The sequence below is a fragment of the Procambarus clarkii genome, chromosome 35, assembly GCF_040958095.1.
Source record: "Procambarus clarkii isolate CNS0578487 chromosome 35, FALCON_Pclarkii_2.0, whole genome shotgun sequence".
In the NCBI taxonomy this organism is placed as follows: domain Eukaryota; kingdom Metazoa; phylum Arthropoda; class Malacostraca; order Decapoda; family Cambaridae; genus Procambarus; species Procambarus clarkii.
Genome location: NC_091184.1, coordinates 41,862,635 through 41,884,001, shown reverse-complemented (window position 1 = coordinate 41,884,001; position 21,367 = coordinate 41,862,635). Strand labels below are relative to the sequence as shown.

The window sequence follows — 21,367 nt, the reverse complement described above, 5'->3', positions numbered from 1 at the left end:
AGTGATGACTAGAGAACATCTTGAACGTGAGTACCAGAAAGCACGTGCTGCAATGATACAAAGAAATGAGTACTTGAAGAGACTCTTAAACGTGGAGGAACCAAACTCAATAAAGGTGACAAACAAGAAACAGAAAAAAGATAACATACAGGATGTATCACACATTAATTCAAAACAAAGACCAGCTGCACCCCAATCTGATGGTAATCTTCTATTATTTTTTTAACAATATTTCTACAGCTGTTATTTGTGTACTTTCCAATAATATTTGTTGCCTATTTTTAAGTGTATGCTAGACAATTATGGAGATTAAATTACTATAACACTGAACAACTTGGTAGCATAAAGTTAGTTATAGTAATATCTTGAGATTTGTCTGAAAATATTAATACTTGTATACAATTTGCAATTATGTACCATGCTTAAATCTTCAAATGTGCCACCCAGACATTCTGCCTGCTATACTTTCACCACCACACATTCAAAATGCGGGCTATTCTACTAGTGGCAGAACGTACACTCAAAGTTATTTGGCAGCTGGTGAAGAAACTTTGGAATCATTTGATGTTGGTATGTCCCAACATCATTTGTTGGTATTTAAATGAGGGTTTATTTAATGGACACACGTCATAAATATTATGTACCAAAATTGTGCTTAATGCCTATGAAATTTTGTTTAACATATTATACTAATCATTCCTTTCACTTACAAATTTTTCTTACTAATTTTTAATCCCATATTTCAAAGTACTTGCTGCAGAACTTGAACAAATTAAAGATTCTCAGCCAAGTGTTTCTGACTGGCAAAAAAGAAGAAAAAATGCAGAGATTAATTGGGGAGAAAGCAGGGCAATGCTGTTCGATTGGACATTGTCTGAGTTGGGTGTTCCAGATAAAGGTAAATTAAATATTGCTGTGTTCATTAAGGTTATACTGTATAATAAGCATCATATGCAAATTAATGACACTCTATTAATACATTTAGACTTCAGATTGTTTAAAATGTTAGGTATACAGTATTTAAAATTAGTATAAATAATTACCCCTTTTTTCATCAGGTAAAGTTTGTGTACAATGTACAAATTGTGAGGCAAGCATCAAATGTGAAGACTGTTTTGCATTTTTGTGTCACATTTGTGACCAAATGCAACATTTTCTCATGCCTTTCCACCACAGATTATATTGGAAAAATGGCTTTTATGAGCCATTAGACCCGACACAAACTGTGTGCCCTGAAGGAAATATCTTTCACTGGAGTAAGTATACGATACCTGTATAAAATCCGTACTTTGTTCCGAGATTACTTCTACTTCCCAATCCCAGTCTAGAGCTACGATTATCTTGGTATAACAAAATAAAATGAATAAATGTTTCATTTCAGTCATTACAACATTTGGAGAAGTCTTAAAGTTTAAACCTGACACTTGGTTTTATAGATTGATTTAATCGTCTGATTGTTTCTTTTCTGTGAATTTCTCAGTCATTATCTGGAGAATAATGTCAATATTTTGTACAATCAAGAAACAATGAAATATTCAGTCTGAAATTCTTTTCCATAAAACTCATTTTGTCAAACTGTCTTCCTTTTCTTTGTTACCAGAACCTGTTGTACCAGCCCAACCACCAAATTCTTGCCCCAACTGCACAGATTGCAAGTTTAAAATTTCAAGCTCCAGCAATCTCTGCATCTTCATCACTATAATGGGTAAATAAACTTTAAAATTTACCCTTTTATTTCCATTACCGGATATTCCTGAATCACAATACATTTTGAAATTTTTGTTGCTATAAATGTTAATTTTTACATCACTATTTTAGCAAGTCGCCACACCACTCAATGCACTGTATTTTAAACTACAGGAAGGTATGACCTCTATACTCCAATCTATACATGCCACTGTGGATATGAGCATCAACAACTAGGCAAGACCATGCACAAGTCTGGTTTCTATTCATCATTAGGAAAGAGCAGCACATTCTACAGCACCAGTCTGCTTGAATCATGGCACCATATCAAAAGAAATTGTCCCGGAACATCATTTCGGGCATTAGTCACTGCACTGGAATCCTTTGGTGCTTCTCGTGGGCGTGTATGTTTTGATACCGTTATTCTTAATATTTTCAGTTTTATATTTCAATACAAAAATTATCAAAATTTTGTAGTAATGTATATTCATTTATTAATAATTAGTTTTTAATTTTGTTCAAACACAAAATGGAATGTTTTTTTTGTTTTATTTATCTTATGTCATAATATGCATTTTAAATGTCACCATCTAAAAAATTCTATTCCTAGATTGGACCCATTAATTATATAACTTCGAAGAGAGTGTTCTTCGAATGGCGATTCCAGCAATATGAGCTGAGAAAAATTAGAGGAGAAGCTGACAATGAGTGTCCTGCTTGTGATAAAACCCCTTTAGCAGTACATATTGATGGCAACAAGAAGCTGTATCGTTACAACAAAGTTGGGAGGTAATAAAATGTGCTTTACAGATACTTAATGTATAGTATTCTTTTGTTCTCTACACACACTATATTATAATGAATTATATTGTCTTCAAATTAATGTTCTTATAAATAAAGTATGCACATATAAATATACATTGTCATATGACATATTTTTTAACTGAGTATGTCTTTATAGTTTGCCTTTCAATTGCATCCATATCATCATTTTATTTATCTAACACCATGTAAATTTTTGTTTTATGTAAAATTTAGCAGTGCATCAGAATTCTTCATATAAAACATTTTTTGATACCCCATTACCCATTGTTTAATATTATAGTGGTTACAGACAATAAATAATTATTTCTGAATTATCATTGCAGAGGTATCAGAAACCCCTATTATTCTGATAGTATCTTCAGCAAAGATGAAGATGTTCAAGCTCATGTTGGCACTATTCAGAGCTTGAAAACTAAGGTGAGTTTTATTATATATTGAGAAACCTTCAATTTTACCTAATAACTGTTTGGCGACTATAACATATGGTGGCCATTTTTGTATTTTTTCATTATAGTTTATATATATTGAATAAGGAAATATAACCCATAGAAATTCTTATGTGCAACAACAATGCCTATCGCGCAAAATAATCTCTACCTTCTACCCGTCCTACATAATTATAATCATGCTCACCAACTGGGTATTTAGTTACTATAAATATTTTTGTTTAACAAACAGAGTAAGCACACGTGTGGAGTGTCTACATGGAAAGCTGCTCAAAATAAGCCTCTTTCATTCCAAAGTTTGGATGAAACAGGAATCAGCATGGCCTCCTGTCGACATGGTATTATCCTCCACACCTTGAATATGTATCAAGGAGAGCTGTACAGTTATGCCCACTATTTGCAAATTATGTATTTCAAATACGTAAAGTTTATTTGTCAAGACATAATTTGCAAATATTGGCCATGGGCCTTAACTGTGGCTCAGAAACAATCACATTTTCACATTGGTCAAGCAAAGCCATTTTTAGGAGTCCTACATGCAAAAGGACATGCTTGGTATTGTCAGGTAAATAAAAATATAACATTACATTTATGTATACTAATTAAATTTAATGTAATGTATACATTACATTAAATATAATAAGTACAGTTTGTGTAAAAAATTTAAGATTTCTGATTGTTTAAGATTAATGATATACGTATCATTTAATATAGTAGGAGGCTTTTAATTTTTGTACAATAATTTGAATTTTTTTTTACTGTATACTTTTATGTTAAAGGTATTGTATGGAGGGCGGTGGCAAGAAGGAAGTGGCATGACTTTAGGGGAAGAGGCAGAGCAAGTGTTTGCATACCTCTCACGATACAACTCTACAACTAAAAACATGCTGAAAGCTGGTATTTGTTTATATGGTTCATCTGATCAAGTTTTTTATTATTTTACCTGCCCTGTAATCAGTATAATGCGATTTGTATTCAGTATTCAATAAGTATCAACTCCCTCAAATAATCAATAAAAGAATGAAAACATATTGGTCAAACTTGAGTTGGTCGTGGTGAGTAAAGGTATGTTATGAAACTGTTATTAATCTATGCTCTTCAAGATGTTCATTGCTATAAATATTTTTCTCAGAAAGAACAGAAGAACTCACAGAGGGTGCAGTCTTTTGGAACCATCGAAAAATTGATGGACTGGCTCGTGCATTAGTTACTCGACTCAGAAAGGTACTAAAAATAATATATATTTATTTTATTTATTTGTATTTATTTTGAAACTTATTATAATGCATTTATATGTGAAAGGTATTATAATGCATTTATAGGTTAGTTATGTGTTCAGATCATGTACTACATATATTTTCCATTATAAATTAGCGACCATTTCCTTGAATTAACTGCTTGAACTTTTTCAATATATCAATAAGGTTAATTTGTATAAAGTATATAGTATTTAATTAACCTAAATGTATGATTCCGAGATATATCAAATGTGTTCACAGAGAAATCACAGTATCGTGATATATCACGGGAACTGTGATGAGGGTTTGAACCCCATGCACTGAGTGCTCTCAGATGCATGCTCTAGTTCACTACGCCACGACATGGTCAGATGAATTGCAACTTGGAGTACTACTGCACCCACAAGGATCCCAAGGCTTCCACTGAAGCCAAACCAGGTTTCACACAATTCCCCCATGAACTCGGTCTCTGTCATTCAGTAGTTCTGCCTTTGATGCCCCCATTTCAATGTCTTTCTCCATGTATTGATATATCACAATAATATGAATTCTATGTGTATTGAAAGGGCCATCAGAGGTAAAACTACTGGAGGACACAGACCAAGTACATGGGAAACTGCATGCACAACCGCCCATGGAATGGGTATGGGGGTGCATAATTAACAAAAATTGAATTGTGGGTTCATTAGTACCCTAGGTTGCAATTCTTTTGACCATGTTGTGGCGCATTCAACTACAGCAAGCATCTGGGAATGCCAAGCCCATAGGTTCGAACCACTCATCATGGTTAATGTGATTTGTTCATTAAATTTATTATATTTTCAAATAGGCCAGAGAGACGGAAATAACAGTTTCAAATGAGATCGACAAACTTGATGTTCAAAAGTCATTGATTCAAGAATGGCGATCTGACCTACAAATGATTTGTAAGGAGTTAGAGTTAAACACTGGAACAACCTCGAAGAACATAAAATATTCTATCGAGGCAGTTGCAGACTCTATCAGGCATCGCAAAAATCTGATTGCCACTGATGCAGGTAGGCTTACTATTTCTTTGTTAACTCTGAAGCAATTTCTATTTAGCTCTTGTCTATAATTTCTATGTAGGTAAATGATGAGGAAATTTTTTTAACAACTTTAAAACTTTCAGCCAAAAAACTTTATTTGCAGCATCCAGTAAAATGCGCTCTTCACTCCGGCACAGAAATGAGTGTGATAGGAAAAAGCTTCAAGGCTTCATAAAAATCTACAATAGTGAAAACTCTGAAATTCTCAGTGAAAAGGATGCAATAGAAGGTATCCTGCCATGGCACAATTTATTGCCTCATCATAGCCAAAATGGTATGTAACTACATCTCATTTTATCAGGGGTTACAATTCGGCCTTATCAAGATAACTAACATTTAGCATGCATAATGGATAAGCTTTACTTATTTTTGAAGTAAAATATCATCACTACTGTTTGTAAAATAGGTGCAGTATCATAATCCGTAGGTTTTTATCAGGTTGATACTGCACAATAAACTATGTATAGTATGTATAATGCAAGTACCTAAACTGTAATTACATTAAATTGAGTTGTAGTTTACTTGCAGTAAATATAATTTTCCTCTTTTATTAGTGTCCCTTGCTCAAAAAAAGAAGGCAGTAGAAGATGTGGAGCTTCAGAAGAGATCCAGAGAAGAGCAACAACACACTGTTCAAGAAATGCTGCATTATCTCGCATATTACAAGAATAAGAGAGAGATTTTAACCGAACATACTGAAGAGTTGTTATGTGGAATTTTTCCTTCATATCTAAGCAAGGTAAGCTAACAGCCTAAATGTGTGTTGCAATTCAGTTCTTCATAAACATTTATCCAGCAGAATTTTATACTTGAGTAAAGTCTTGCTATTTACAACTTTGACAGGTAGACAATTCCATGGTTTTCATATACTGTACTGGTGTGTTTTACATATATTTGAACTTTTACCGAAAACTTTATTTATTTATTCTAATTTCTTTAGTATTTTCAGGGAAATTTGTAAATGTCTTAAACCCCATTAAATAGTCTATATATTACAGGATCCTAACAAGTACACTATTGAAGAGAAGCACCTATCAACCAAAAATAAGAGTGGAATCTTGGCTCTTTTGAAGCAAGGGCAAAAGTTGTGCTCTGACAAGCTGAGTGATGCAAAGCGTTTATTTGGATACCAGGAAGAGGATGTTGATGTTTCCGAGCCCTACCTGGAGCTTTGTGACAGTGAAGATGATGATGATGAAGATGAAGAATTACTACTAAACTGATGATACAAAAGTTAAGTATAATAAATTTTACCTGATTTCTCTTGCTAATTTCTCTTACTTAATTTCTCTAATTTCTAATTATCCTAGCCCTAAGATTACTACTGGCCTCCATTGCCTTGCCTGCACTTTGTTTCCCCCTTAACCATATCACTCATTCTTACAGGTGTGAGACAGAGAGGTACAAGATCATCCAAGAGGAACAACACCTGAAGCACCCAACATTTGGGTGTTTTAATTAATAAAAACGCCCTTCATGGCTTCACTCATCCTGGCTGGTTTAATTAAAAAAACCTAACCTAAACCTAATATATATACCTCTAGAGTCAAGGGAGTTAAGTTTTAGGCTGCACAATGAAACTGCTATTGACAATTTTATAACTGCTGCTGATAATGTCTGTCCTGTGACTTTTTTGTAAGCATAACCAAAAGGCTTAACAATCCCTTGCTTACAAAGGGAATACTTAAACCCATTAATAAAAAACATGACCTTGAGAAGAAGTATAGGTTAGGAATTGTCTCCAAAGAATTCTCATGCTCTTCAACAGGTCACTTGAACTCCAAACCTTTCCAGTTATCCTAAAAAAAGCGAGTTACCCCTGTACACAAATGTGGTGATCTCACAGATGTTAACAATTACAGACCTATATCAATCCTGCCTAACTTGTCAACATTTTTTGAAAAGCTACTTGAACTTGAACTCCAAACCTTTCCAGTTATCCTAAAAAAGCGAGTTACCCCTGTACACAAATGTGGTGATCTCACAGATGTTAACAACTACAGACCTATATCAATCCTGCCTAACTTGTCAACATTTTTTGAAAAACTAATCTACAAGCAGTTTTACTCTTATCTAGCCAAACACCATATACTTAGTACTAGGCTGTACAAGAATATAACAACTCTTGTATATATCTCAAAAAAAAAAAAAAAAAAAGCACAAGACGAAGCTTGAAAAAGTTTAGTGGTATGCCAATAGGCTAGTCCCAGGACTAAGAGGCATGAGTTACGAGGACAGGCTGCGAGAAATGCAATTGATAGGGTACATAAAGATAAACTGTTTAACACGGGTGGTAGGCGAACAAGGGGACACAGGTGGAAACTTAGTACCCAAATGAACCACTAGGATGTTAGAAAGAACTTTTTCAGTGTCAGAGTAGTTAATAGATGGAATGCATTAGGCAGTGATGTGGTGGAGGCTGACTCCATACACAGTTTCAAATGCAGATATGATAGAGCCCAGTAGGCTCAGGAATCTGTACATCAGTTGATTGCCAGTTGAGAGGTGGGACCAAAGAGCCAGAGCTCAACCCCCCGCAACCACAACTAGGTGAGTATACACACACACACACACACGTACACACACACACACACACACAGACACAAACATACACACACTAATGCCTCTATTCACCTTGCAGTAAATAGGAACCTGAAAGTCAGGAAGCTGCTAAAGGCTGCATCTTGGGGATGTGTGAGTGTGTTAGATAAAAATATATGTTGTTTAGATATGATGGAGGAAAAGAGGCCGAGAGTCGGTACATTAGACAACCGACGCTTAGAAAGGCGGGGTCCAAGAGCTAACAGCTAAATCTTGGAAATAATAAATTAAAATATTTAATACACCCACATACATGTTTCACATTATTTTGGCTGAGGGCACACTGAGGGCTGATGGCCCCGTCGACGGGGCAGGAAGTCGGTGGTTGATCAAAGGCCTCCCACATCCTCCACATACCTGAGGATTATTCCGGCTTAATTTTAAACGGAAGTAATGTCTTGGCATTTACGGCTTCAGCGGGTGGGTGGGTCCGTGGGTTTATTACACTGTGAGTGAAAACAATCGCCTATTCTCTATTTTATATTGCGGCTTGTAGAGCTAGAAGCTGTTGCCTCTTGTGTGCGTTGCACAAGGGGATTAATATCTGGATTAATAGCTTTCAATATTTCCAGTATTTTTAAGGTAACGCTTAAATACCGAAGATACTGCTATTGGACACCGCTTAATTGACAATGTCTCAACAACGCAGGCTAAAGATGTGCGTGGCTCCTGCTATTGCAATGATGCTCATTTGTTTTTCAATGATGGGCCTTAGTTGCCCCCTCTCTAACTTACCGTTCTAAATACCCCTTCTCCATCTTCCGCAAACATTTCCCCTCATACATCTCCCCCCTTTCCTCCTGTCCCCCTTGTCCATCTTTGTCCCCCTGTCCATCTTTGTCCCCTGTCCCTCACTTTGTCCCCTTGCCCACATTTTCTGTCCTCTGTCCCAGATCCCTTTCCCCCTCTCTGTCCCCCTGTCCCCCCTTTCCATCTCTCTGTCCCCCTGTCCCTCTCTATCCCATTGTCCCTGTCTCTGTCCCCCCTGTCTCTCTCTGTCCCCCTGTTCTTCTCTGTCCTCCTGTTCCTCTCTCTGTCCCCCTGTCACTCTCTGTCCCCCTGTTCCTCTATGTCCCCCTGTCCATCTCTCTGTCCCCTGTACCTCTCTGTCCCCCTGCCCACTCTTTCTGTCCGCTGTCCATCATCTGTCCCCCTCCCTTTCCTCCAGTCCCCCTATCCATCTCTGTCCCCTTGTCCCTGTCTCTCCTCTGTCCCCTCTCTCTTGGTCTCCTGCCCCCCTCTCCTCCCTCTGTCCCCCGGTCCCCCTCTCTGACCCTGTCCCTCTGTCTCTGTCTCTGTCCATGTCCCCCTCTCTGTCCCTGTCTCCCTCCCTGTCCCACTGCTCCCCCTCTGTTCCCCCGTCCCTCCTCTGGCCCTGTCCGTCTGTCCCTGTCCCTCTGTCTCTGCCTCTCCTCGTTTCTGACATTCTCTGTGTCAGCCTATCTCTCTGTCTCTTTCCTCGCTCTATCTCTGTCATTCTCTCACTGACTTTGCATATCCTTATCTATACGTCTCTGTGTCTAACATTCTCTCCCTGACTCTGTCTATATCTATTTCTCTGTCTCGATCTTCATCTCTTTCTCTCTCTCTCTCTCTCTCTCTCTCTCTCTCTCTCTCTCTCTCTCTCTCTCTCTCTCTCTCTCTCTCTCTCTCTCTCGATCTTTCTCTCTCTCTCTCTCTCTCTCTCTCTCTCTCTCTCTCTCTCTCTCTCTCTCTCTTTCTCTCTCTCTCTCTCTCTCTCTCTCTCTCTCTCTCTCTCTCTCTCTCTCTCTCTCTCTCTCTTTCTCTCTCTCTCTCTCTCTCTCTCTCTCTCTCTCTCTCTCTCTCTCTCTCTCTCTCTCTCTCTCTCTCTCTCTCTCTCTCTCTCTCTCTCTCCCTCTCTCTCTCTCCTTACATACATACATACATACATACATACATACATACATACATACATACATACATACGTACATACATACATACATACGTACATACATACATACATACGTACATACATACATACATACATACATTTATTTAACACATGTGGTACACGCACAAGGGACACAGGTGGAAGCTGAGTACCCAAATGAGCCACAGAGAGATTATAGAAAGAACTTTTCAGTGTCAGAGTAGTTAATAAATGGAATGCTTTAGGCAGTAATGTGGTGGAGGCTGATTCCATACACAGTTTCAAGTGTATGGAAAGTGTATGTATTCAAGTGGCGGGACCAAAGAGCCAAAGTTCAACCCTTGCAACCACAACTAGGTTAGTACATACATACATACATAAGATATAAAACAGTGGAGGATTCCCAGGTAGAACAATCAACCACAATGCCCATTACCCCTTTACCCTGATGTCCTTAACTACACAACTATACAAGAGTCATTAACACGTGTAATGGCTGATCCCCCATCACGATAGCATAAAGACCAATTGCTTGACCCGCAGTCTGTCTTGCTCCTCAAATAATTTTCGGGTTAACATGAAAACGTCTCTCGAGTTTATCTTTCTAATGTTGTTTTCCCATCTTTCATTTTATCAGCTTAGTTCCTTTATTATGCCCCAATTACTCATCCCTTGAGCGGTAGTTAAACTGAACCCAAATTTAAAAAAAGTTCCTTGCTAAGCAAGCTACAGTCTTGATAAGTCAGATATATTGTTTGTTAACACATTTCTCAACAATGAACAGTCAGTTTTATCAAGCTAACATATCCTAACACAACGAGTGAGAGTATTAACTGGTATAATTATTTTATTAGACCAGTATATATTATTAGATTATACTGGTATAATTATATATATATATATATATATATATATATATATATATATATATATATATATATATATATATATATGTATATATATACATATATATATATATATATATATATATATATATATATATATATATATATATATATATATATATATATATATATATGTATGTATGAGTGTGTGTGTACATGTGTATACAACATTAATAATTTTGTAACTAGCGTCAAACATTGTTATTTGCTTAGCTAAACGAACTAGAGGGTTCCGGTCCTGAACCGATTATGTGCCTCTGTAATCCTTTACACCACGGCCCACGGGATGGGTATGGGGTGCATAATAAAGAAAGCAATAGAAGAAATTGAAATTGCATAATACGGTTATTGACATTCAATAATAGTAAGATAAAGCAATGAGGACCAAATGGGAGACCAGTGATCAGTGTCTTGTATCCCCTGCAATACCTCAAATCCTACGTACCTCACTGACAGGCTCCAGTATGTTTCTGTGAATAATTCAATTTCTCCCACCCTACCCATCAACATTGGTGTTCCTCAGGGCAGCATACTTGGCATACTTGGGTATCCTTTGGAGGTGCTTATCCAGTTCTCACTTGAACACTGTGAGGGGATTGCCAGTTATGCCATGCAGTTATGCAATGTATGAATCTATCTATAAGTCCACCAATCTTTGTAAAAATTTCTTGTATGGATGTACCTTACCTAAATAAACATTTATTTATTTATTATTTATATTTAGGATTCATCAACTGCCAAAGATATTCACATGTCAGTATAATTCTGGCGAGAGAGAGGTTTGGGAAAAGCCGTTATACCAACTAGTCAGCAATAAGGGTGATATTTGTGGGGCACAGGCACACTCGGCCTGGCCCATTAACCCCCAACTGACACTATAACTACTAGCTACTAGGTACATGAACATAATTACATAATTTACGTACATAATTTAAGGTACATAATTACTAGGTACATGAGGACTGGCCATTGTACTATATAGACCTGAAAAAGTGTAACTTAGCGACAACAAGAAAATATTGAATCACAAGACCAACGACGACCATTCCCTTACCCTGCCATAAACACTGAAATTTGACACCCTACCTCTGGAGCCACCCTGACCACAGGTCCACCAACTACATTTCCCTCCCTCCAACTATGCCTCCACTTACATTGTACACACACATATTGTACACCACGCAAGTGTGGACTAGTGTGTAAATCTTACTGATACCACACTTAACCTTTATTCTTTCTCAATGTGTTGTATAAAAGGATCTGATTATACCGTTTCATTTCTAACTCCTTTTCTTGGAAGAATGCCACATATGATCGTACACACACACAAGGTCTGTATAGGGTATAGGCAAGGTCTGACAAGGTATACTAGGTGAGTACTAGTTGAGTACTTACACACAAGATATTCTAGGTGAGACTAGGTGAGTATACACACACACGCAACATATACTAAGTTAGTACACCCAGAAACAAGATATACTAGGTGAATACACACATACAAGGTATACTAGGTGAGTACTAGTTGAGTACTTACACACAAGATATTCTAGGTGAGACTAGGTGAGTATACACACACACGCAACATATACTAAGTTAGTACACCCAGAAACAAGATATACTAGGTGAATACACACATACAAGGTATACTAGGTGAGTACTAGTTGAGTACTTACACACAAGATATTCTAGGTGAGACTAGGTGAGTATTCACACACACGCAACATATACTAAGTTAGTACACCCAGAAACAAGATATACTAGGTGAATACACACATACAAGGTATACTAGGTGAGTACTAGTTGAGTACTTACACACAAGATATTCTAGGTGAGACTAGGTGAGTATACACACACACGCAACATATACTAAGTTAGTACACCCAGAAACAAGATATACTAGGTGAATACCCTAACACCAACCTCCTACAGTACACAACACCAACCTCCCACAGTACACCTCCCACAGGTAACCCCAACACCAACCTCCCACAGTACACAACACCAACCTCCCACAGTACACCTCCCACAGGTAACCCCAGCACCAACCTCCCACAGTACACCTCCCACAGGTAACCCCAGCACCAACCTCCCACAGTACACCTCCCACAGGTAACCCCAGCACCAACCTCCCACAGTACACAACACCAACCTCCCACAGTACACATCCCACAGGTAACCCCAGCACCAACCTCCCACAGTACACAACACCAACCTCCCACAGTACACCTCCCACAGGTAACCCCAGCACCAACCTCCCACAGTACACCTCCTACAGGTAACCCCAACACCAACCTCACACAGTACACCTCCCACAGTAACCCCAGCACCAACCTCCCACAGTACACAACACCAACCTCCCACAGTACACCTCCCACAGGTAACCCCAGCACCAACCTCCCACAGTACACCTCCTACAGGTAACCCCAGCACCAACCTCCCACAGTACACCTCCTACAGGTAACCCCAACACCAACCTCACACAGTACACCTCCCACAGTAACCCCAGCACCAACCTCCCACAGTAACCCCAACACCAACCTCCCACAGTACACAACACCAACCTCCCACAGTACACCTCCCACAGGTAACCCCAGCACCAACCTCCCACAGTACACCTCCTACAGGTAACCCCAACACCAACCTCACACAGTACACCTCCCACAGTAACCCCAGCACCAACCTCCCACAGTACACAACACCAACCTCCCACAGTACACCTCCCACAGGTAACCCCAGCACCAACCTCCCACAGTACACCTCCTACAGGTAACCCCAGCACCAACCTCCCACAGTACACCTCCTACAGGTAACCCCAACACCAACCTCACACAGTACACCTCCCACAGTAACCCCAGCACCAACCTCCCACAGTAACCCCAACACCAACCTCCCACAGTACACAACACCAACCTCCCACAGTACACATCCCACAGGTAACCCCAGCACCAACCTCCCACAGTACACCTCCTACAGGTAACCCCAACACCAACCTCACACAGTACACCTCCCACAGTAACCCCAGCACCAACCTCCCACAGTACACAACACCAACCTCCCACAGTACACCTCCCACAGGTAACCCCAGCACCAACCTCCCACAGTACACCTCCTACAGGTAACCCCAGCACCAACCTCCCACAGTACACCTCCTACAGGTAACCCCAACACCAACCTCACACAGTACACCTCCCACAGTAACCCCAGCACCAACCTCCCACAGTAACCCCAACACCAACCTCCCACAGTACACAACACCAACCTCCCACAGTACACATCCCACAGGTAACCCCAGCACCAACCTCCCACAGTACACCTCCCACAGGTAACCCCAACACCAACCTCCCACAGTACACAACACCAACCTCCCACAGTACACCTCCCACAGGTAACCCCAGCACCAACCTCCCACAGTACACAACACCAACCTCCCACAGTACACATCCCACAGGTAACCCCAGCACCAACCTCCCACAGTACACAACACCAACCTCCCACAGTACACCTCCCACAGGTAACCCCAGCACCAACCTCCCACAGTACACCTCCTACAGGTAACCCCAACACCAACCTCACACAGTACACCTCCCACAGTAACCCCAGCACCAACCTCCCACAGGTACAAAATGAAGCCATGAGAATTATCTTAGGATGCCCAAGAAATGCTATGATTGAGAAAATCAGGATGGAGTTGAATCTGCAGAGTATTGGGGATAGAATTGCAGAGATAAATGTAGCTTCTGCCATTAGATTAATGAGAGGTGGGGGAGCTAATGAATTGGTCCTCTCAGTTCAAAAGGTGGGAAGTACTGAACAATGTATGATGAAGAAAAGAGCATATATGAATACCTTATGTTCTAATGTTATTAAGTATGATGTTATTTCAGAGTGTATTGCTGTGCCCAAGAGAAAATTTACACCACCATGGGAGGATTGTAATGTAGATGTAGTAATTACTCCCTTGCAAAAGAAAAAAAGTATGTATGAAATAGGAGAGCTGAGGGCAACATATGATTGTATAATTAGAAAATTGCCTACAGAAAACACTCTACTACATGTATATTGTGATGGGTCAGTAGCTAGGGATGGGAAGGCAGGATGTATATTGTGATGGGTCAGTAGCTAGGGATGGGAAGGCAGGATGTATATTGTGATGGGTCAGTAGCTAGGGATGGGAAGGCAGGATGTATATGTTCTTAACATTCTGAAACCTATATTGTTTGCTGATGATACTACACTCATCTACTCCAACCCCAACCCACATACACTAAATACTGTAATGTTGTTAATAATGAACTAAAAAAAGTCCACTTATGGATGTCAACCAACAAACTAACACTTAACATAGAAAAGACCTACTACATCTTATTTGGAAGCAAATCTACAAATGCAATTCAGCTTCAGATGACAATGTAAACATTAGCAATAACAATGATGGAAAGTTTCTTGGTCTATTCTTAGACAAGAGACTCAACTTCAGTACCCACATACAATACATAACTAAGAAAGTCTCTAAAACAGTTGGTATACTCTCCAAAATCAGATATTATGTACCTAACCCTGCTCTCATCTCTCTATATTATACACTAATCTATCCCTATCTCAACTATGGTATCTGTGCATGGGGTTCAACCACTGCAAACCACCTCAAGTCCATCATCACCCAGCAAAAATCTGCTATCAGAATAATATCAAATTCTGCTTTCAGACAACACACAGCCCCCTTGTTTAACTCCCTAAACATGCTAAACATAATCTCACTCCATAAATTCTCTTGTGTCAACTACATTTACAAAACCCTGTTCTTAAATGCAAATCCTGCTCTGAAACTCTTCCTGGACAGATGTAATAGGACCCATTATCACCACACCAGAAATAAATATCTCTTTGATATCCCCAGAGTTAAACTTGTATAAATAAATAAATAAATAAATAAATATGTTTATTCAGGTAAGGTACATACATACAAGTAATGTTACATTAATGGATCGATATATAGATAGAGCTAGTACATACAATGCCTAAAGCCACTATTACGCAACGCGTTTCGGGCAGGAAAAACATTAATATCTAGAACTTAATACTAATTGAGCATAAAGAATAAAATGTGTTGAGAACAAATACAAATAAAGATAAAAAAAAGAGGGAACATGACTGAAAAAGCAGCACAAATACAATAGGTTGACAAACAGTGTTGATTAAAAAAAAAAAAAAAATAACAGACATGGGTTGACAATAGAGGGGTAAGGTAGGTTAGTGAATTTATTAGGTAGTGTTTAGTTTTTATCTTAAACTGGTTGAGAGAGGTACAGTCTTTAACATGGTTGGGAAGATCATTCCACATTCTGGGTCCCTTGATTTGTAGAGCATTTCTAGTTTGATTAAGTCGTATTCTTGGAATATCAAAACTGTATTTTTTTCTGGTGTGGTGCTCATGGGTTCTGTTACAACCTTCAATGAAGCTTTTGAGCTTATATGTATGTATTTGTAATGTATGTATGTAAACAATGTATTTATTATCATTTATCAATTCTGATAGAAATTACCTACTTAAAATTATCTGTTAGATTAAGGACCTGCCTGAAACGCTGCGCATACTAGTGGCTTTACAAGATTGTAAATACTGTACTATTCAATGTATTCTCACAACCCCAATGTACCTACTTGTATATATATAAATAAAATAAAATAAAATATTGTGATGGGTCAGTAGCTAGGGATGGGAAGGCAGGATGCAGTATGCCAAACTGAATTCGTGCGCCCCTTGAGGGACTTGAAGTAGAGGGATAGGGATCACAGGATAAGTATGGGTTGCACAAACTACTGGTAACAGGATGAGTATGGGTTGCACAATTAATTACTACAAAGTGGTTGAGTATGGGGTGCACGTAAATGAAGACTCCCAAGAAGCAAATCAGAGATCAGCCCAAGCTTCATCTTGAGGCAAAGCTCAATGCCTTAAGCCATATTGATGCTCTGTCCACAGAGCATTCTCTCTCTCAAATCATAATAGTACACTAATGGTTCCCTACACCACCCCTCAGGTGCAGCTGCAGCAGGCTTGGGTGACATGATGACTATGGGGTGCACAATAAACTAACACTCACAGAATGAGTATGGGCTGCACAATAAGCTACCTCTCACAAGATTAGTAATAAAGAAACATTAATTTTTTGGGTAGGGTGACTGAAACTCATCCTGGGGTAAAAATGTTTATTTAAATTTATTATAGTTAAATGAATTTAGTAAATTATTCCATATATTGTATTATAAGTGAATTGACACTAAACTATAAATGATACTAATAAGGTTTTAAAAATGAAAAACAGTAAAAATCCTTCATGTAAGATATGGAAGTTGAAAAGTAAATTAACTGTAAACTAAATTATAAACTGTAGACATAATATAAAGTATTATAAGTAAAATACCTATAAACTACCAAATAATGTGTAAGGAACCATTTCTATTGTTTGTCCTTTTTACCTGTTTCCTCAGGTATTTTAAAATTCCCATTCCGTTGTTACTACACTGTTTTCCTGGTGTAGTTCCCTGTGGTTCAAATTTTACTACTTGTACTTCTTGCTGTTTCTGAAGGATTGCTAATGGTAGCCCTTGTTGCACCGGCGGAACTTTTTGTAAATGTTCCACCTGCGGAACTTTTTGTAATTGTTGAATTTCTTGCACCTGCGGTACTTTTTGGACTTTATGCACCTGCTGCACTTGTAGCTCGTCAGGATTTTTTTCCAGGGCATTATCGCTATCACCTTCTGATCCTAATGTAAGTTTATCTGCATCAAGCTTCCTTGTGCGTGCTGGAAAAAAAAATAAAAATAAAAAATAAAAAATTTTGAAATGGAAGATCCTGTGTAACAAATTTAATCAGTTACTATGATCGAGCCGCAGAAATTTTACAGGAAAGATATGGTTGGGTTGACTGCATCTATCTGGACCTAAAAGAGGCATTCAATAGAATTCCACATAAGAGTTTGTTCTGGAAACTGGAACATATTGGAGGGGTGACAGGTAAGCTTCTAACATGGATTAAAAAATTTCAAACTGATAGAAAAATGAGGGCAGTAATCAGAGGCAATGTATTGGACTGGAGAAATGTCACGAGTGGAGTACCACAGGGTTTAGTTCTGGCATTCATGGATAAATAATAAATAAATTGTTCATGATTTTTTTAGACAAAAGCTAGAATATGCAGCAGTTGTATGGTGCCCATATCTTAAGAAGTACATGTACAAACTTGAAATGATACAAAGACGTCATGGGTGTCATAGGGGCACCAGCACACTGGTTTGCTAAAGGGCCCTTAATGCTGTCGAGACCTTATGGGCCCTTGGACCCATTACGTTAAGACATAGTGCTGTATTGGGCCACACACTTTTTGCCATATACATCAACGACAGAGATGATTGAATTGAAATTATATATATATATATATATATATATATATATATATATATATATATATATATATATATATACATATGTATATATATATATATATACATATGTATATATATATATATATATGAGAGAAAATAATAGGTGGTGATATATTTATATATTATGTGAACTACTTACACAAAAAGAAGTTAGTGGTGAAGATCTTCTTGTCCTCTTCTTGTATTACGTTGTTTGGTAGGATACCATGCGTCACCCGTGCTGGTCCTTTCTTGTAATAGATAACGATTGATTCATACCCACAGCCACGCAGATATGTTAGCTGAAAAGCAAATAATATTTAAACAATAACACTATCTGGGAAAATGCAACAAAATAAATGTTTGAAGCATAGCTGGGCATGTGCAATAGAACCCATAATAGAATCACAATACCAGAAATAAATATCTTTGATATCCCCAGAGTCAAAGTTATTCTGTGTAAATACTCTATGCAAATAAAGGGACCTTGTCTATGGAACTAACTTGCTAACAAATTTAAAAACTGTCCAACTTCTGCCATTTTAAAAAATAAAACCAAAAAGTACCTAAATTTTTTCTTGATAGTTTCCTAACTAGTGTATTAAACTCGCACTGTATCTTATGAAATCCAATGCCAGAATATATGTGCCTAAACCATACAACTTTTCCATTGTAATCATTGCTATCACCTTATATCATGATTGTTATATTGAATGCATATCTTACTATATTATACCTTGAAATATTCCTCAAATTATGCTACAATTTATATGTTGATAACCCTCAAATTTTACTTTAATGTACATAGTAATCTTTGTGATACTTTCTTACAATGTACCAGCCAATTTTTTCCATTTAAGCTTTAAATTGCCTATTTAAAATTATCTGTAAGATTAAGGACCTGCCCAAAACACTATGTGTGCTAGTGGCTTTACAAGAATGTAAAAACATCAATTCTATGTACTCTCATAATCCCAGTGTGCTATCTTGTATATAAATAAATAAACAAATAGTATGTAAGTACTGTACAGCATTATTCATGTTGATTCTATACCTTATCAAGCAAGTTCAGCATAAGAAGAATACAAATGAATACAACAGATGTAGACAAACTTCAATACCTGATTTTCAATCCTTCGTAGAACCCGGCTTGCTGTATTTCGTTCTAAAGCCTTCTTGCCTTTAAGTAGAAAACGGGCTTCCTCTTCTTTCTTCATTAATTCTCTACTGTTTCGGAAGTCACACTGGCAGAACTTGCAAACATTGCTTCGGACATGCACACATTGTTTGCAGTTTGTGCATCTCCTCAAGAATTTTCCCTGAAGACCTGAAGGAAATAGTTTCTAATAAAATACTTATATTCAAATGACCTATGCTGCAAAAATTATAAGTTAAATTGTTGTTAAAATGTACTACAGTAATTAAATATATTATTTAAATTATGAAATAATCTACATTAACACTAGTGAGAGCAATGTTAAAAATTTTAGGACTGCATCTGGAAATAACTTTAATTTTGGATGTGATTAACCATGCTGTAACTTGTATAACAAAACTGAGAGGAGTTGAATCCAACAGCCTGATTGACCAGGCTGTTAATTTCAAGCGAATACTATATTATTGGAAGAAAAAAAAATTATATATATATATATATATATATATATATATAATCAATATTGTAACTTTTTTTGTGTAATGACGTTTTCAAATAAAGTTAGATAAATATACACACATACCAAAAGAATAAGGGTGGTAGGAGAAGAAAATATGAAAGTGTTCAGTGAGGATCCACAAGGTCTTCTCTGAGTACTCTTTATTTTCTTCTCCGAGGCTATGGGTCCCTACACTTGCACCAGAGGTGGTACCCCTCATATATATATATATATATATATATATATATATATATATATATATATATATATATATATATATATATATATATATATATATATATATATGTCGTACCTAGTAGCCCGAACGCACTTCTCAGCCTACTATGCAAGGCCCGATTTGCCTAATAAGCCAAGTTTTTATGAATTAATTGTTTTTCGACTACCTAACCTACCTAAGCTAGCCTAACCTAACTTTTTCGGCTACCTAACCTAACCTAACCTATAAATATAGGTTAGGTTAGGTAGGGTTGGTTAGGTTCGGCCATATATCTACGTTAATTTTAACTCCAATAAAAAAAATTGACCTCATACATAATGAAATGGGTAGCTTTATCATTTCATCAGAAAACAAATTAGAGAAAATATACTGTCAGGAAAACTTGGCTTATTATGCAAATCGGGCCTTGCATAGTAAGCCGAGTACGACGTTCTGGCTACTAGGTACAACATATATATATATATATATATATACATACATACATACATACATACATACATACACACATACATATATATATATATATATATATATATATGACAGTGTCAGATTCAGTTTACTACAGTTTAGTAATTTCTTACCATTGGATGTACTAGGTAGATCCATGTTTGGTGAAGTTTTATAGCTGGAGCTGGAAGATCCTGTCGAGATGACTTCTTCAAAGAGAATAGCTTCAACACATTGTGTCTTGAGTCTACCAGTACTTGGCCTACAGTTACCAGATCTGATTTACAGAAACTAGTGAACTATGGAGATAAGATTGTTAATAATATACTTTTTTGAGATTCATATGACTTGCAGCTTAAAAACCAACCTTATTTTAAAATAGTACACTAAAGTACATAGCAAATTGCGAAATTCGTAGTTTTTTAACTACTTTAAAGCTAAATTCTCAAGCTTTGAAAATAAGCACAATTTGCTATTTTAAGCGGAATCTGGCAACTCTGATTTAGCATGTAAACATTGACTTGCATTCACAATGTAGTTATTTATTTTTCAACAATTTAAAACGAGTTATGAAAATACACACATTGGTACATTATTGCAAAGGCACTATACTATATATATATATATATAAATTGTTGCAAGTCGAGCAACAAATATTTTACATTGAACAACAAATGAGATTGGAAAAGCAGTATTGCCAAAATAGACCCCAGACACACCCTGTGGGTAGTAATGGACCCCCATACCGACCCTATGAGGGGTAGTGGACCCCATAATAACACTATGGGCGATAGTGGACACTATACAAACACTATGGGCGGTAGTTGACTTCATAGAGACCCTGTGGGCGGTAAGGGACCCCCTATCGACCCTGTGGGCGGCAGTGGACCCCCTATCGGTCCTGTGGGCGGCAGTGGACCCCCTACCGACCCTGTGGGCGGCAG

At 37.6% G+C, this 21,367-nt stretch overlaps 1 protein-coding gene across 1 annotated transcript; it reads right to left on the bottom strand.

Annotated features, from left to right (window-relative positions):
- Nucleotides 1-16,855: 16,855 nt before the first annotated feature.
- On the bottom strand, nt 16,856-20,746 carry LOC138371295 (uncharacterized). The gene is made up of 4 exons (XM_069336083.1): nt 20,558-20,746; nt 19,208-19,413; nt 18,247-18,388; nt 16,856-17,468 (listed from the first exon to the last, which is right to left on the bottom strand). Exons 1-4 carry the CDS (start codon nt 20,580-20,582, stop codon nt 17,092-17,094), a joined length of 750 nt encoding a protein of 249 aa, XP_069192184.1. The 5' UTR covers nt 20,583-20,746; the 3' UTR covers nt 16,856-17,091.
- Nucleotides 20,747-21,367: the final 621 nt, after the last annotated feature.